The sequence below is a fragment of the Mus pahari genome, chromosome 14 (genome assembly GCF_900095145.1).
Source record: "Mus pahari chromosome 14, PAHARI_EIJ_v1.1, whole genome shotgun sequence".
Lineage (NCBI taxonomy): Eukaryota > Metazoa > Chordata > Mammalia > Rodentia > Muridae > Mus > Mus pahari.
In genome coordinates this window covers 68,337,382-68,354,884 of record NC_034603.1, presented here as the reverse complement: position 1 = coordinate 68,354,884, position 17,503 = coordinate 68,337,382, and the positions used below count along the sequence as shown (strand labels likewise).

Sequence of the window (17,503 nt, the reverse complement as noted above, 5' to 3'; positions counted from 1 at the left end):
CAGCTCATGACCCCAGGTAGCCACATTGCTTGACTGCGTGTGTGGCACTGAAGGTTGTCACAGTCACTTTGGAAAGTGACTTGGCATAAAAATGAGCACACCCTGTAAACCGGCAGTTCCAGTCTTAGGAATTAACAGTAAAGAAAGCTTTGCATAGGTGAACCAAGGACAGATAACACAATCACAGCCATTGGCCACTCTCTTGACACAGCTCAGATCCCTCAGCACTGGGGTCATGAGCTGTGGTGTAGGCAGTGGAATACTCTACAGCTCTGAAAGAAGAACTGGGACCTGCACGGGACCACAGATCCTCATCAAGCTGGGGTGGGGCGGTCAGGAGCAGGAACACAGAGTGCGGTTCGCCGTGTGAAGTACACATGCTTGGAGAAACAACCATGATCGCGGTTGGGAGGAGCTGGGAGACAGCAGAGACAAAGTCACGGCAAAGTGCAGAGAAGGGAGATTCACCTGGGGAGTCTCAGTGGTAATGGGAACTTACGCCAGACGGTAATTCTAGGCTGTAGCTCAGTGTTGGGGTGCACTTAGCATGCACGAGACCCCGAGTTTGCTCCCTAGTGCGTATAAAAGGAAAGAGGGAGAGAGAAACCTAAGAAGCCTTCCTTCTTTACTCCTTCCTATTCTCCTTCCTATTCTCCTTCCTATTTTCCTTCCCTCCCTCCCTCCCTCCCTCCCTCCCTCCCCCCTCTCCCTCCCTCCATCCTTTGCTCTTCCTTCCTCTGCCTCCCTTCCTCCTTCCCTTTCTCTTTCCCTTCCCCTCCCTCCCTCTTCCTCCCTCCTTCCCCCTTCCTTCCTCTCTCTTTCCCATCCTCCCTCCCTTTCCTTCCTTCCTTTCTTTCTGTGTGTCTGTGATTGTGTATGGTCGCGCATGTGCGATGGTGTGAGTGTGGCGGTCAAAGGGTCACTTGCGGGACTTGTTTCTCCTTCCACCAAGTGGGTCCCAGGGATGAGGCTCAGGTTGGCAGGCAAATGCCCTTGCCCACTGAGCCATCTTGCTGGCCCTCAAGGACGTAAGCTGGGTGGCTTACCTTGGATGCTCATTGCTTTGTTATTCTTCATGCCTTGAATGTGTATTGTAAGTACTATGGTTATGTACTATGTTGTGCCTATGAAGGTCAGGCTGGGGATCATGTCCTTGGGGGTCTTTGGGTGGAAGAAAGAGGGCAGAGTTGCGCCCCCGACAGTGTCTCTGAAGAGACCTTGTTGTTGTTGTAGGCCTCCTTGATTGTGACTGAGGAGCTGCACCTGATCACCTTTGAGACTGAGGTGTACCACCAAGGCCTCAAGATCGACCTAGAGGTGAGGCCTTCCCAGAACCAGGCGGCTCGTGTGCAGGGGTGCGTGTGTGTGTGTGTGTGTGTGTGTGTGCACGCATGCAGGGAGGCCAGGACAAAACGCCTGCTGCGATGGTGGCTGTCTGCCCAGTCTGGATTTGTTTCTTACTATCTATCTCAGAAACGTCCCTTAGAGCCACCCTGTCCCCAAGAGTAGAGTGTTGTTTGAGTACCTGTTATGAAAATCTATATTAGTGATTGTTTAGAATCGATTTGATGAAGTTTGGGCAAGTGGGTCTTAGTAGCCGCCATTTAGATTTTATTTTCTTCCTTCCTTCCTTCCTTCCTTCCTTCCTTCCTTCCTTCCTTCCTTCCTTCCTTCCTTCCTTCCTNCCTTCCTTAAAGATTTATTTATTTTATGTATGTGAGTACACCATTACTCTCTTCAGACACACCAGAAGAGGGCATTGGATTCCATTACAGATGGTTGTGAGCCACCATGTGGTTGCTGGGAATTGAACTCAGGACCTCAGGAAGAATAGTCAGTGTTCTTAACTGATAGGCCATTTCTCCAGTCCCTGTTTTCCATCTTTCTTGATCTTATTAAGTTTAGACCTGGGAAAGCAGACATCCTTCTGTTTGATTTCTAACACCTTAACACCTCAGCTTCATGGAAAGATGCAGATTGTTTGGAGGTTGCCTTCCAGGTCTGTCTCTGGAGAGTCGGGCTGAGGGCCTGGGCTACCTTAGTGTTTGGGTTAGTGTTAGTTGTTTGTTTGTTTGTTTGTTTTTAAAGATTTATTTATTTATTTATTATAAGTACACTGTAGCTGTTTTCAGACACTCCAGAAGAGGGAGTCAGATCTTGTTATGGATAGTTGTGAGCCACCATGTGGTTGCTGGGATTTGGTGCTTTTTTTTTTTTTTTTTTTTTTTGGTTTTTTTTTTTTTGGTTTGGAGACATCTCTCCAGCCCTAGTGTTAGTTTTTAGGAACTGACTATGAACAAGTCACTGACGATGTTCAGACATCAGTCCTGATGCAGGCTGGTCTTTCTCCTCTCCGTGTCCTTGCTCCTGCCTGCACTGGCCATGAGGCGTGGCCGTGGTGTGATTTTTTAATTCTAACCTATTGAGATGCCGGTGACGGGGTTTGGGAGCTGTGAGAGCCCTGCTGTCCACTAAGTCATTTGCTGCCTTTCCCCATACTCTACAGACCCACTCCTTGCCAGTTGTGGTGATCTCCAACATCTGTCAGATGCCAAATGCTTGGGCATCAATCCTGTGGTATAACATGCTGACCAATAACCCCAAGGTAAGTTTCCCACCCCCACCCCCTCCCTGAAATCCCTGAACCTCGCTGCTTCTCTGCCTTCAGTGCAGGCTGTCAGCGTCACTCTCTCATCCAAGTGAACCAACGTGTTCTTTTCAATAGAACGTGAACTTCTTCACTAAGCCGCCGATTGGAACCTGGGACCAAGTGGCGGAGGTGCTCAGCTGGCAGTTCTCGTCCACCACAAAGCGGGGGCTGAGCATCGAGCAGCTGACCACACTGGCCGAGAAGCTCTTAGGTGGGAGGTTGACAGCTTCAGATATGTCTGGCCTGGGGGGGTGGGGGTGGTCATTTAGTTGGGGTTCCCCATGTCACCATGCCAGGGCCAAGTTGGGAAATGTATTTGAAGAACATGTTTCTTTCTTTAAAATGCCATAGACACTAGTTTAAATTTTTTCTCCCCTTTAAAAAAATATCTGGACTGAAAGTAACTTTGACCTGTTTTCCTACCAAAAAAAGAAAGAAAGAAAGAAAGAAAGAAAGAAAGAAAGAAAGAAAGAAAGAAAGAAAGAAAGAAAGAAAGAGCCTTCTGACCCCAGCTGCCAGCCTTGTCACTGTGTGTTGCCAGTTCTCAGACCACATAAGGCAAGGATGAGCAGAGGCCCAACAGGACATCTGTGCTGGCCTAATCTAGAGGCAGCTGTTGGGCTTGGGTGTGTGTGGGCATGTGTGTGCACATGAGCACACACATGCACCCACAACTGTGGCACACACCCTGCAAGTACATGTGAACAAATGCATGGTATTTTTGTAAATTCTGCTTAAGAAATAGCTTTGGCCAAGGCTGAAATTGTGTTGCTTTTCTCTTCCAGGGCCTGGTGTGAACTACTCGGGGTGTCAGATCACATGGGCTAAATTCTGCAAAGTAAGTGATCTTGTTGATTCCTCCAATCAGGAGCTAGGTGTGGGGGGCTCATTTGTAAGGTGGTTGTGGGGGGCACGAATACTCAAAGCCCAGGACCCCTTTCTCCGGCAGCTGTCAGGAGCTGCCTGAGAATAGAGGAAGCTGCGGGTGTAAGAAGGCTCTGGCAGGAAAGGGCTGGGCTGAGTGGTGGTGGACTTGGCTTTCCCATTCTTTTCTCCAGGAAAACATGGCTGGCAAGGGCTTCTCCTTCTGGGTCTGGCTAGACAATATCATCGACCTTGTGAAAAAGTATATCTTGGCCCTTTGGAATGAAGGGTAAGGTTAAACTCTGCAGTAAGGCCACACTGTGTGACCAAGTCCCCTGCTCCCAGCAAGCCCGTGACTTGTTGTCCTTGGCTGCAGGTACATCATGGGTTTCATCAGCAAGGAGCGGGAGCGGGCCATCCTAAGCACAAAGCCCCCGGGCACCTTCCTGCTGCGGTTCAGCGAGAGCAGCAAAGAAGGAGGGGTCACTTTCACTTGGGTGGAAAAGGACATCAGTGGTAAGAACGCTCACCTCCTGTCTCACTTGCTCCACCTGCTGGCCACTGGCAGCACCCGGCTGCTTCATATTCTGGGTACTACTGCCCTCTGGAGGGCAAAGAGGGCCTGTGCCTCCTGAAGGGGTGGCCTGCCAGTTTGTTCTGTTCACTCATTTGGCTAATTCTTGCCTACCCCATTAATACATTTGTGGCAAGTGTTTTTGCCTATGAGCCAGCTGGATCTCTACAAGCCCGCCTGGATATTGTTTCAGTTCCAAGTCATGGGCAGGGCATTCAGAGTCTCCAGCACTACACTGGCATAATCTCTCCTTCCATGTTCCGTGACAGGCAAGACCCAGATCCAGTCTGTAGAGCCATACACCAAGCAGCAGCTGAACAACATGTCATTTGCTGAAATCATCATGGGCTATAAGATCATGGATGCGACCAACATCCTGGTGTCTCCACTTGTCTACCTCTACCCTGACATTCCCAAGGAGGAGGCATTCGGAAAGTATTGTAGGCCCGAGAGCCAGGAGCACCCCGAAGCTGACCCAGGTAGTTGTTGACTTTCCGTGACTCTTCCTTCTTAGTGAGAAAGTACGCATCCTTGGAGAGACAAGGACATGACTATCTTGTGGGAGTGGAGCCTGGTGATTCCTTCTTATGGCAAAGAGTGGTTTATTGGGTGCCTTGACAGGGTGACTAACTCAGGATTCAAGAGGAGGACAGAATCAGGCCTCAGGGAGCTTGGAAGTCTAAAGATGAAAATAGTATCTCTTCTCCCCCCCCCCCAGTAGAACACTAGAAAGAGAAATGAAGGCAGGTCTCTGGTGCTTCTCTAGTCAGTGGGTTCCAGAAGGCCTGAGACAGATTTGAGTCCAGCATGCTTTGCTGTCCTGAGTGAGCAGTGCCAGAAGTCTGAAGAAAGGCTTTCTGGGGCAGTGGCTGTTGGCAGCCTGGGGCAGAGCTGACATCAAGCTGGAGGTGTCGACGTTCAGGAGATGATAACTGGAGGGAATGTGGATTTGGCATTTAGAAACAAGATGCATCTACTCTGTGGGAGTCCATGTGGCTGTAAATCAGCATTTCTCAGCCTTTCACAGGGGCGCCTAAGACTATAGGAAAACAGAGATTTCCATTATGATTCATAACTGTAGTAAAATTACAGCTATGAAGTAGCAACAAAAATAATGTTATGGTTGGGGTCACCACAACATGAGGAGCTGTATTAAAGGATCATAGCGTTCAGAAGGTTGAAAACCGCTGGTATAAATTATATGAAAAATAGAAATTATCTTATGTTAAGTCTTTAGTGTCTGGGGCTGTCCCAGCATAAAGAGCAGAGGTTTCTGGTCTGAAGCCATTTCAAACTTGCTGCATTGATTCTGCCTCTATCCTCATGCTTGCGAGGAGTCTGGTTTTCTGCGACTGTTGTTGATCATTGCACGTGCCGAGTCTGAGGTGCCCTGTGTGAGCCGGCCTCCTTGCTCTGAGGTGCCCTGTGTGAGCTGGCCTCCTTGCTCTGAGGCTTGTCGACGGTTACTTTCCTTTCCCTTTGTTCTGCCGTTGAGTTCTCTTCATTCTGTGGAGGAGTTCAGCTCTCACTTCCTGTCTGTCCCTTATCTCTGCTTCCACCTTGCCTTCAGTTGGAAGATCTGTTTATCAGTCCCTCTCACACTAGTCTTTGTTCTTTTCAGAGGACTTTGAAGTCAGAGCACTGATCCTTTTGACTAATTTTGCTTTCAAGATCCAGGTCCCTCGTTAGGCATCCACCTCCATCACCATCCGTGCTGTAGGCTGCCCAGAGACATTCCTCAGGGTCAAGACCTGGGCATGAGAAAGGAGCCCACTGCCTGATGGGCTTGCCTGTGAGCCTAGGGAGAGTGCACTGGGGGCTCCGGAGCCCGGTGATGGAAGGGTAGGGGGTTCAGATGATCTCCTTAGGGAGATGAGCCCGTTTGACCCCATCCTCTGCCTCTGCTATGGGAGGATTATAGTATATACCTCACCTGGAGTCTCTTCCTGGGTCTTCTTTGTCTGTCAGGAGTCTGTACCCTTATGCTCCTCTGGAGGGATTTTAAACAAGTTCACCCAGACAGGAACAGGATGTTCCTTCTCTCTTTCATCTCCATTCTGTGTCCCGCACTCCTACCTCGGGTAGGGTCAAAGAATATTTCTCTCTTGGCCACTGGAGAATGAAATTCTTCTCTCCTCCTCTCTAATTTATATGCATGTGTGTTGGCGGGGGGTCCTTGTTGGAGGACCTTGAGAGTGTCAGCTCTCTCCTTCTACCATGCTCTGGTCGTCAGGCTTGGTGACAGATGACTTTAGCGCCAAGCCATCTCCCTGATCCCCTCTGTCTCTCTAGGGTGACAGTTCTCACTCTAGAGAACTTTTCTAGAACGGTAGTCAGCACAGTTGTCTCAGTAATTCCTTTGGTTCTGTGCTGAGTTAACCTGTTTCCTGGCCACAAATGAGCTTGCATATTCATCTAAGAGTGCTTTCTAATGGCTTCTCCCAGGGCTTTGTCTTACTGGATGCGTGTAAGCCCCAGTGTTCTGTCTGTGCTTTTCTTAGCCTACCCACACAGCCCCAGGCCCGCTGTGAGCGTTGTTAACTGAACCCCCAGGGCTTCCAGATTTCTTGGCCTAACATTTCAGTCCTCACATTTCCAACATAAACAGCAGAGATGGAAGACAGCCAGTCCTGTCTCTCTCTCTGTCCCACACATGAGAGAGATGGCGCCTTGGCCAGGTTTCCTGGCTGTTGCACGTGTTCTTGGACCTGGTGTCCTGTCTTCCTGGTGGCTGGGATATGTTTTCCTGCTTGGAAGTGGCTTTGGAGCCTCCAGTACTAACCATCTTAAGCATTTAGTCCTGTAGGTGTCTGGGCTGGTCACAAAACGGGGAAGTCAATTCACAAGTGTGTCCAAGTCACAGGAGAAGCATAACACTACACAAAGGTGGTTGATGGCTCAGGCAGGGTGGGGAAGGACGCACGAGAGTTGGCAGTAGGCTGGGTACAGGTAGAGGTGGGGCAGGTGTCTCTGCAGAAAGAAGTCTTTGCAGCTCAGGAAATTGTATGGAAGAGACAGAACTTCAAACTGCAGGAGTGGATGGATGTCAGGCAGCCTGTGATGAGCTGGACTGCAGTGTCTGGGCAGTCTCTGTAAGGTTGGCTCACGCCGTCTGGGAGAGGCAGGAGGATTCCTCTGGCACATTCTCAAAGCAAGTCACAATCGGTTAAAGCCCGGGTTTCCTCTGCAGGTGCTGCCCCTTACCTGAAGACCAAGTTCATCTGTGTGACACCGTAAGTGGCCGCCCTTCCCAGTTTCACATTCATTTCTAGTGTCCTAGTGTCCTCAGTTGTCCCCAGGAATAGGGAGGACCTGGGGTGAGAGTTACCGTGAAGGGCTGGCAGCTCCTGGGCTTGTTAGTGCTCAGAGTGACCTTGTGTGTTTAAAAAGCTTGNGTTTTTATTTTTTCTGTTGGAGACCAGAGTTTGATGGCTTGTGTGTGTGTGTTTGTTCTTTTTTTTTTCCCCCCTCCATTGTGTCTTGTCAACCTGGCCCTTCCCACTCCTGCCGTCCCCCCTTTCCTACAGAACGACCTGCAGCAATACCATTGACCTGCCGATGTCCCCCCGCACTTTAGATTCATTGATGCAGTTTGGAAATAACGGTGAAGGTGCTGAGCCCTCAGCAGGAGGGCAGTTTGGTGAGTGTTTGGAGAGTCAGGCCCCACTGATGCTTGCCTCTACAGAGCCAGGGCCTGTCATCCACACTGGTAGAAATCAGCTCTAGAGCTGGGTGTGGTGGCCCAAACCTGAGGCAGAGGCAGACAGATACCCCTGTGAGTTCTGAGGCCAGCCTGGTCTACAAAGTGAGTCCAGGATAGCCGGGGCTCTATTACACAGAGAAAACCGGTCTTGAAAAAACAAAACAAAATAAAAAATGGCTTTAGAGCCATGCTCTGCTGTGGAAATGAGCCGCACACATATGCAATATCCCAGTAGCCACAGTAAAGGCAGTAAAAAGCTGCAGGAGACGTTGATGGCTTGGGTAAGCAGCAGCGGCACTGCAGCATCTGGGAAATCACGGAGCTGTCTGCCCTCCCCTGTCCAGCCCCTCTACTGAGTCTTTGAAATGGAGTGGCGTTGATGCCTTTGATTTAGGCCAGTCTCAGGTGCTCAGTGGCAGTTGTGTGGTTAAGGCTACCACACCCAGGGCAGCCTCAGATCCCTGAAAGAGAGAGTGGGGCTGAGGCCCTCCTGTAAGGGGCAGGAAGTCTGGCTTTTCTGGCCTTGCCCATGCCTGAAGGAGCAGGAGACTGGCTACTGGTAGTTCCTGAGCCCTGTCCTTCCTTGTACAGAGGGATAGGGGTTGGTGAGTTGGCTTTAGTCAGGTGGCTGAACTGACACTCTCTGTGTGTCTCTGCAGAGTCGCTCACGTTTGACATGGATCTGACCTCGGAGTGTGCTACCTCCCCCATGTGAGGAGCTGAAACCGGAAGCTGCAGAGATGTGACTGAGACACCTGCCCTGTGTTCCACCCCTAAGCAGCCAAACCCCATATCATCTGAAACTCCTAACTTTGTGGTTCCAGATTTTTTTTTTTTTAATTTCCTACTTCTGCTATCTTTGGGCAATCTGGGCACTTTTTAAAATAGAGAAATGAGTGAGTGTGGGTGGCGTACTTTTATGTAAAGGGAAGAGTACCTCTGAGTCTGGGAGGGGGGCTGAGGACAGGAGGGAGCAAGGGGAACACCTCGTGTCCTGCCTGCCTGCCCTCCTTTTCATCAGCTCGTGGTTGGTTGTTAGACAAGTGCCTCCTGGTGCCCAAGGCACCCTGCTGCCCCTTTCTGTGAGCTGATACCCCAGGCTGGGGTCCCTGGCTCTGCACTTTCAGCCTTGCTAATATCCACATAGAAGCTAGGACTAAGCCCATAGGTTTCTCTTTAAATTAAAAAAAAAAAAATTAAGAATTAAAGGGCAAAACACCCTGAAACAGCATAGTCTTTCCATATCAAAGAAGACTCAGTTAACAGCCTCTTCGGTGCTTTAAGCTGTCTTCAGGCCAATCACCTCTATAAACCCTGAAATGGTTGCAGATCAAATCTGTAAAAGAGATCCGAGAGCTGTGGCTTGGCCTCTGGTTTAAACACAAAGGTTAGAGAGAACCTAGATACCCCTGGGTTTTGTTTACCCAGTATGCTTGTCGGTTGGAGGGTGAGGTAGGCCAAGGGCGCTGGGAAGCCTTTCCATCGTCTTGCTCCCTCCCCAACCCAGACTGCAGACCCTGCTTCAGGGCCAGCCTGCCCTGTGGGTGCCTTACTGGGCCTAGGGACAACCTGCCTGCCTCCCACTTGACCTTGCTGGTAGTATGTCCCCTTCCCATGTCCAAAGGTCCCTGTCCTGCTTCCATTGGGAATCCCTGCCTCAGGACCTTGTGTCGAGAGGGATTGCCTTACAGGTTTGAACCTGACTCAGACTACAGGCCCTCAGCAAAGCTCAGGGAGTATGGTCCTTATTCTATGCGCTTGGTTCCCAGGGGTATCTGTAACCACGGGGCAAAAGCTGACATAAACTCCAGGTCTGCCCTTCGTATGAGTGGTATATTCTTGGCCTCCCCTGAGACTGGCGACTGTCTGCTCCCCACTGGGGCTCCCAGGTGAGGTGGGAACAGAGTTCCTGCACCTATTGTGGCCTTCATGTCACTTGCTTGCCTCAGTCACTCAGCTTACTTGAACACTGAGTGGTTCAAGGCAAGCCTTCCCTGACACAGGGGCATGGCTAGATTCAGTGACTCAAAGCCACCTCGCTCAGCTGATCAGTGTCTGTGGCATTGTTTCCCTCCAGTTAACCAGTGTCTGAATTAAGGGCAGTGAGGACATTGTCTCCAAGACAAACTGCTTGCCTTGCCCACCCCAGCCTTCTGCTTCGAGACAGTTCCTGCTCTCCCGTCCCCATCAACGTTCTTTAGTTACACAATAAGCTGAACTTATAAACTGAAAGGGTATTTAGGAAGGCAAGGCTTGGGCATGTTTATGGCTTTCAATCCTGGGGACCCAGGAACAAGGTGAGGGCTTCTCTGGGGCCAGTGTTGTACCTCAGGGGCTCTGGGAAGTCTGTGTGCCTGGGTTAACTACCCATAGTGAGCCCCCGGAACTGCCCACTTCCCCTCGCCTTGGCCCCACTTGGCCCCTCTTGGCCCCAGCCTCACCCAGCCATGCCTGCAAACTGCTTAGCCTTTCAGTGCAGTGGCTTGTGTTCTGTCCTGGCCACTGCACTCAGATTCCAATGTATACTTTCTAGTGTAAAAATTTATATTATTGTGGGTTGTTTTTTGTTGTTGTTTGTTTTTGTATATTGCTGTAACTACTTTAACTTCCAGAAATAAAGATTATATAGGAACTGTCTGGCAGTGGGGGCTGGCTGGCTCGTGGGACCACGTTTGCCTAGGTTGTTCCTGGAAGAGGGGGCCGGGCTAGGAGCACATGAGAATCAAGAGGGGGTACAGCAGCCATTCCCGGGGTGATGCAGACTCCCACCTTACATCAGCTACCATCCTCCAGAAGAGGTGACCCAGGAGTCAGAGGTCATAGTCCAGTGGCAGGACAGTGGCAGAGTGGCCTCCTCCCTCTGCCCTCCCAAAGCTGCTGTGTTTGTTCTAGAGTCAGATAAGCTCCCTAATGGAGGGCGGGAGGGCTGGGGTGTAGACCAAGGCCTCTCCTTCCACAGTTGGCCCATTATCACCTTCTTTACAGTTCCATCAGTGGGGACAACTTGCAGCCACTTCCCTGGCTGGTGGCTACAGGGCCCCTGGGCAGTCAGCAATGATAATTGAGGAAAAGGCCACAGACGAGGCACCTGCTCACAGCACCCCCCACCTACTCCACTTCCTGCTCAGTACCTTGGAGCCCAGCCCAGCACTGGGTGCCTCAGTGAGAGATACCAGCGCCGCCTCTGCAGAGATGGAAGCAGAGATCGGTGCTCTTGGCACTGCTGAGGTGGGGCAGACCCTGCCTGGGACAGGCTGTGGACTGAGCTCCTGCCCCCAAACATGATTGGAGCTCTGAGGTAACTGGTCTTACAGTTCCTTGTACCCCAACCCTCAATCCTCAGTAGTGTGCTTCCCCCCTTTTAAAAAAGATTTATGTATATGAGTACACTGTGGTTGTGAGCCTTCATGTGGTTGTTGGGAGTTGAATTTTAGGACCTTGGCTCGCTCCGGCCCGAAGAATAATTATTATACACAGGTACACTGTAGTTGTCCTCAGATGCACCAGAAAAGGGTGTCAGACCTCGTTACAGGTGGTTGTGAGCCACCAGGTGGTTGCTGAGATTATTTTTTTGTTTTGTTTTGTTTTTTTGTTTTTTTTTCGAGACAGGGTTTCTCTGTGTGGCCCTGGCTGTCCTGGAACTCACTTTGTAGACCAGGCTGGCCTCGAACTCAGAAATCTGCCTGCCTCTGCCTCCCAAGTGCTGGGATTAAAGGCGTGCGCCACCACGCCCGGCCGGTTGCTGAGATTTGAACTCATGACCTTTGGAAGAGCAGTCAGTGCTCTTACCTGCTGAGCCATCTCTCCAGCCCTAGAGTGTGCTCTTAAGTTCAAGGTCCCAATCCTGGGTCCTGGACTAATTGTACCCAGGTGCCAGAGGTCCAGCTAGGGCAAGTCAGGTCTCTCTCTGTCCTGACCAGCTTCCTTTGCTCTGTCAGTCTATGGCAGCAGTTGGCTGATGTTACCTGCGAGGCTCTGGGAAGAGGCCAGGGATGAAGGGCTGTTGTCCAGGCTCTCTAATGCCCTTGGCCACAGGAAGGATGGCAGGCACTCTGGCACAGTCCCCTGTGACTGCTTAGGGGGCAGCTGGGGAGGGGTAGCCTGGACTACAGCTTTGCTTTCATTCTTGCATGCACCTTCTTTCCCCAAGCCATTAAACCCCTGCTTTCCTGGGCATGTAGCCCCTAACACACACATGCGCACACACACACACAGAGTTCTTTAGCTTTCTGACACTGCTCTAGGGCAGCAGCACCCTTAAGATCACAGCAGAGGGAGCAGAGGTAACTCCAAGCTAAAACTGGGAACCAAACAACTTCAGCGTTAGCGAAAAGCCCATCCATCACAGCCCAGTAAACCAGGAGACAGACTGGTAGATTTGCAAAAACCAAACCAACAGAAACTTTATTCAAAAACACTGTTTACATAAATGTTGAGTCCTATGTACAAAATATAAAAAGCATCCCTCTGCTTCCTTCTGAGAGGTTGGAAGCCAGGACTCCTAGTCGGCTCGTCCTGGCCACTCGGTCACAGCCTCCAAGGAAGAGCTGCTGAAATGCTTTCTGAGACCACAACCCATGGCACGACAGCGCGGGGCCTGTCCCAGGTCCTGACACCCAGCAGAGTGGAGCAGACTGAGTGCTTCCCGTCCCCCCACCCCCGACCCTTCCTTCAGACTGTGTGTACAGGGTTTGTGTGCTACAGGTTTTTCGCCCCAGGTCTCCCCCTCCCAGACACCCAGTATTCCCCTCCTTTCTGATATAATAAGCAAGGCTGCAAACAGGAAAGGAAGAAAAGGCCGAGGCCACGTGAGGTCATGCATGCCTGTAATCCTAGCACCCCAGAAACTGAGGCAGGAGGATCATTCATGGATAGCCTGGGATATATGGGGAGACCTTGTCTCCAAAAAAAAAAAAAAAAGCCAAAACAGAACAAAACAAAAAAGCAAGAGGGTTGAATCCATCTGGAAGGGTGAGGATATCGAATGGGGAAAAGGGATGGTGGAAAAGTGAACAAGGCCGTTAGACTCGAATCCCACGTCTATCCACCCTGGCACGAACAGACGGCTTGGCAGGCCCTCTGCCGTGTTGAAGGGAACAGCTTAAGCACACTGAGCAATCACAAAGTCCGCAGCCCATATACACTACGTTATAAAGGGTTACAAAGATGAACCCCAATCTCCCACGTGTGTGAGGACAGGAGCACACTGGTCTGGGCGAAGCTTCTAGCTCAGGAGGAAAACTCCAACTTGGTTGTCTAAACCTGCCTCCCTGCCTTTTCTGGAATTTCACCAAAATGGCCATCGGACAGATAAAGGACACTGGAGAAATGGGTTTGTCAGCAATGATAGGTTCAGCTCTTACATGAGAGGCCCAGGGGGGCCCTTGAGGTCTGAACAAGAAAGGTCACCACCGCTTTAGCCTCAGACCCAGAAATGTGTGGGCAAGGTGGCCCTGTGAAATGTGCAAAGCCATCGGTGTGAACAGAGATAACTACAACTGACGCGGGCTCCTCACACTGAAGGTGGTTTTCCGAGAGAAGCATGGAGTCCAGTGTTCAGGACAGGGAGCTTCTGGCGGCGGTGAAGAGGCCAGCAGGTGGGGAGAGGCGGGCGTCGAGACTGTCCATGGGCCGACGTAAAAGTTCTTCTACGTGCCTGGCGACATCCATGCTCTCATCCAGGTCAAACTCGCCATCTTGGTCAAGGACAGGGTCGGGGCTGGCGAAGAGAGGGATGTTGGAGAAACTGGCAGGTCTCATGGCTCCAAACCCCCATAGAGAGTCCTCAGGCTGCTCCTCACAAAGACTGGAGTCTCATGAGGACAGGACCCATGGCAGCCTGGCCTGGAACTCCCACCAGGCTGGACCGGGGAAGATAATCTACTTCCATTCATATCTCTTGCTTCATACCACGATCTCGGGGTGTGTTTCCCCCTTGCCTGCACTTGTAAGACAAGGTGACTGGCCAGTCACCTATGACGTTCTTCACTTACATATGCTACCACATCCTTTTACGGAACCCCCCCATGGTGGCTTTCAGCCACTGACCACCAACCCTCCAAACCATCTTAAGGTGAGAATCAGGAACTGGGAAACGTGTTTGGAGCCACCTGCAGCTAGAATCGGAGTCTAGCTCTTGGCTGGGTGTGGTAGTGCAGGCTTTTAACCCCAGCTTTCACTTACACGGTAGAGACAGGTGAGTTCCAGGCCAGCCTAAGACTGGAAGCCTAGGGCTTGAATGATAATACCATCATGAAGCTCACCCCTCCATATAATACACATCGCTAGGAAGAACTTTCAAAGGAGGCTGGGCGGTGCCTGAGTCAAGGGATCGCTTCACACGCAAGAGGACCTGAGGCAGGATCTGCAGCACCTACATAAATATCTGGGTGTGGCAGTGTGTGTCTGTAACCCCAGCACAGGGGGGGTGGGGAAGGCAGACATAGGGGGATCTTTGGAACCCACTGGCCAGCCAGTCTAGGCAAATGGGTACGTTTCAGATTCAGTGAGAGACAGAATCAGAAAATAAGGTGGAAAGTAATTGAGAAATATGTCTGGCATTGACCCCTGGCCTCCGCACGTGTGCACGCTTGCATAGAGCTACATGGACACATAGATCTATACCATATACATAAATGATAATATAGAGGCTGGTGATATGGCTCAGTGACGCTTGCCAACAAATCAATCCTGGTGACTTGAGTCCAATCCTAGAACCCGTATAGTGGGAGGGGAGAACTGATTCACTCAAGCTATCTCTCTCTCTCTCTCTCTCTCTCTCTCTCTCTCTCNCACACACACACACACACNCNCNCNCNCNCNCNCNCNCTCTCTCTCTCTCTCTCTCACACACACACACACACACACACACACTCACACAACTTAAAACTTTTGAAAAAGAATGTAAGTCTTTGTGATTTCCATGTGCCGTCCAACTGCAGTGTGCTACCTCCCTAATCCCAGGCATCCAGCCTTGGCCACTATCGCTTAGAAGGGACCAACTCTCCCGCTCCCTCCTTGTACCCATGACAACAGAAGCAGCAGCAGCAGGAGCAGCAGCAGCATCTTATACCCTCTGACAACCTTACATGTAAAGGTTCAGCATCACCATTCCACTTGATCCTAATCCCAATTCCCCACCCCCACCCCGGGGTGGGGGGGGGAGGAACACCTGTTCCCTCTAGGTGCACCTGAGAAGTTTCTCAGGATCATACAAACTGTACCAGAAAGAGGACGGGGCCCTGGTTGTCTAGTTCCAAAATGCTCTGCGCATGTCCCTGACTGACTGACTTCACCTTCCTATATCTTGGGCAGAGCTACAGCCCAGGCCTGGATAGAGTCAAATTCAGGGAACCTCTGGATGCCTTTGTACCTCAAGAATCTAGCCTGAGGCCCAGCCCCAGTTTCTCCCCATGGACCCCCATAAAACCATGACCTACTTGGGTGGATACATGTTGTAGTGAGCCTGAGGGCACACGACTGGGGAAGGAGCCTGGTCCATGTAGGTGGCGCTGGCTCCAGCATCTGTGGATGCATTGACGAACCTGCAGAAAAGAAGCAGACCTCGGCCTCAGGGTCCAGAGAGACCAGTAGTACAGATCGGGGTGGGATGGGGGGGGGGNGTGGNGGTGGGCTTCTAGCATCTTCATGTCATTTGATCCAAGTGTCCCCATTGGGTTCTGGGACTCAGGCTGCAGGCTTAAGGTCCTGGGTGCTATCCCAGGACAGTTGAATCTTTCCTTCTCAAGGGCTTAAGCCACATTTCCCAGTATTGGAGGAAGAAGAGGATAGGGGGTATCGGGAGCCCCAGAGCTGGCTCTGGACACTTACTCAGGGACAACTTGCTTGATCTGTGGCTTCACGTATCCGTCAACTGCTTTCGCTGCCGGGCAGGGGTGGGGGGGGAGGGGGAAGTGCAATCAGCCTCCTGCCCACACCGCCTGGAGCTTTCTGAGGGATGCGCTTTCCCTAGGACTTCCGATAAACCCCTGCTAATGGATCCAGCGTGAGGGCCACTGAGATCCCCGGCTTCAATCCTATACTCTCTCCTGGTTTCTTTCCTGACCATTTGCACGCCTGCCAAGGAAAGGGCTTCAACGAAACACAAATCCCACCAATGAACTGGGAAGATAATTTAACTTGGGGCGGGTTGTGGGGTCATGGAAAGTGCTGAGAGCTGCCGGTTGGGGGGGCCAGAAAAGTAACTCTTCATGGGATTGTCCCCAGCTCCTCCCGCAGCCCTTGCCTCTTCCTCGGTGGATGTAGAATCGAGACCTTGGCTTTCTGCTCAGGAGAGAAGCAAGCTGGGGCTCAGGTGTGCCCTGAAATCCTCCACGCTGAGACCCAAAGCCCATAAAGGAGATGGCCCCGCCCAGCCCTCCTGGAAGCAGGACTCACCAAGTACAGGGGTGTAGTACTTGGCAAAGACCTCGTCCTTGGGTCGGTCTGGGAACACATAGATAAGGTAGCTCAGGTCCCCCAGCCGGTCGGCCAGAGACCGAATGGAGAAATCCCGCGTGGTGAATGGCTTCAGATTCCAGAGGTTTCGGTCCGCTGCAAAAGGAGCAATTTGTTCCAAAAGCCAACCCCCACCCCTTCCGCCGCCCCAGAGGATCATGGGATTTTAGGAAGAACTGCTTTAAAAAAAAAAAAATTCAGAGCCTTTCCCAGCATGCACTGCAACCCTAGCCTTCCTGCTTTCTCACTCAAGGGAGCTCATGCTGGAACATTCTACTCAGCAAACAGCGTGGAAGGGGTGAGGACTGCATGAAACTTGAGGGTCTCACCAGGTGTCTGCTGTCTGTGGAGTCAGTGGTTTTTTGGTTCTTGGAGACCAAAAGTCATGTGAAGAGGAGCCATTTCCCTTCCCACGCCTCCCATACTTTGAGCTCATTTCCTGCCTCTACCGGAAGTGGGAGACAGCTAAGGACAGGGGTGGTGATGGATACTGGAGTGAGGAGATGGAAGACGACAACTCAGAGGGTTGCAATGTGGGCAAGATGGGAACTCACGAGAGTCGAACTTCCAAGCAATGGTGATGCCCCCGATCTCCGAGTCGCTGAAGCGCAGCAGGAAGGTCCCATCCGGCTTGTTGATGAGAAGGTCATGGGCCTGTTGCTTGTTCACAAAACCTAGGATGGCCCTGGGTGGGTGGTACATTGGGCGTCATTGCTGGGTAGGCAGGCACCATTCACAGAGCCTTCCACCCACCGGCTCCTCCCGGCCCCAGGGTCCCGCTCCTCACCCATCATTCCAGTGGGGCTTATGATGCTTCTTCAGCACCTCCATCACCCCATCGAACCACTGCCAGAAGGTGTAGTTCCAGCCGGGCAAGTTCTCCTGTGAGCCCCAGGACACCCCATGTCACAGCAGCCCAGAAACCTCAGCTCCCACCATGCCTGCTCCCAGCTGCTCAGCAGACCATGAACTGACCCCCCTCCCCCCCCCCACACACTCAAGTCTTCATGTTTCTACACATGAGGCCATCCTGTGAGTGGGGCAGAAGCTAAGAAGAATTGTCTGGGCTGGCCAGATCCACTGAGGTCATTTCATGGATAGATGGAGAAACGGAGGCACCAAAGGCCTCAAAAAAAAAAATTTTTTTTTTTGTTTTTTTCGAGACAGGGTTTCTCTGTATAGCCTTGACTGTCCTGGAACTCACTCTGTAGACCAGGCTGGCCTCGAACTCAGAAATCTGCCTGCCTCTGCCTCC

General features: G+C 51.4%; 2 protein-coding genes across 8 annotated transcripts in view; one reads left to right on the top strand and one right to left on the bottom strand.

Annotated features, from left to right (window-relative positions):
* Stat3 (signal transducer and activator of transcription 3) overlaps positions 1-10,428 on the top strand; it is a 53,769-nt gene extending 43,341 nt beyond the window's left edge. For 2 of the 7 annotated variants that reach the window (XM_021214109.2, XM_029545624.1), the window contains exons 15-24: positions 1,234-1,317; positions 2,507-2,605; positions 2,726-2,861; positions 3,436-3,488; positions 3,709-3,803; positions 3,891-4,030; positions 4,358-4,567; positions 7,279-7,321; positions 7,616-7,728; positions 8,451-10,428. In XM_021214109.2, the coding sequence (XP_021069768.1) occupies positions 1,234-1,317; positions 2,507-2,605; positions 2,726-2,861; positions 3,436-3,488; positions 3,709-3,803; positions 3,891-4,030; positions 4,358-4,567; positions 7,279-7,321; positions 7,616-7,728; positions 8,451-8,506 (1,029 nt within the window). In that variant the 3' untranslated portion in view covers positions 8,507-10,428. Of the gene's footprint in view, positions 1-1,233; positions 1,318-2,506; positions 2,606-2,725; positions 2,862-3,435; positions 3,489-3,708; positions 3,804-3,890; positions 4,031-4,357; positions 4,571-7,278; positions 7,322-7,615; positions 7,729-8,450 lie in introns of all 7 variants that reach the window. The other 5 variants (XM_021214110.2, XM_029545625.1, XM_029545627.1 and 2 more) reach the window with 3 other exon arrangements.
* Positions 10,429-12,692: 2,264 nt separating this feature from the next.
* LOC110331871 (signal transducer and activator of transcription 5A) overlaps positions 12,693-17,503 on the bottom strand; it is a 32,780-nt gene continuing 27,969 nt past the window's right edge. The window contains exons 15-20 of the mRNA XM_029546142.1: positions 17,036-17,142; positions 16,803-16,933; positions 16,189-16,344; positions 15,622-15,673; positions 15,231-15,335; positions 12,693-13,510 (exon numbers count right to left, since the gene is read on the bottom strand). Of these exons, the coding sequence (XP_029402002.1) occupies positions 13,348-13,510; positions 15,231-15,335; positions 15,622-15,673; positions 16,189-16,344; positions 16,803-16,933; positions 17,036-17,142 (714 nt within the window). The 3' untranslated portion in view covers positions 12,693-13,347. The remainder of the gene's footprint in view (positions 13,511-15,230; positions 15,336-15,621; positions 15,674-16,188; positions 16,345-16,802; positions 16,934-17,035; positions 17,143-17,503) is intronic.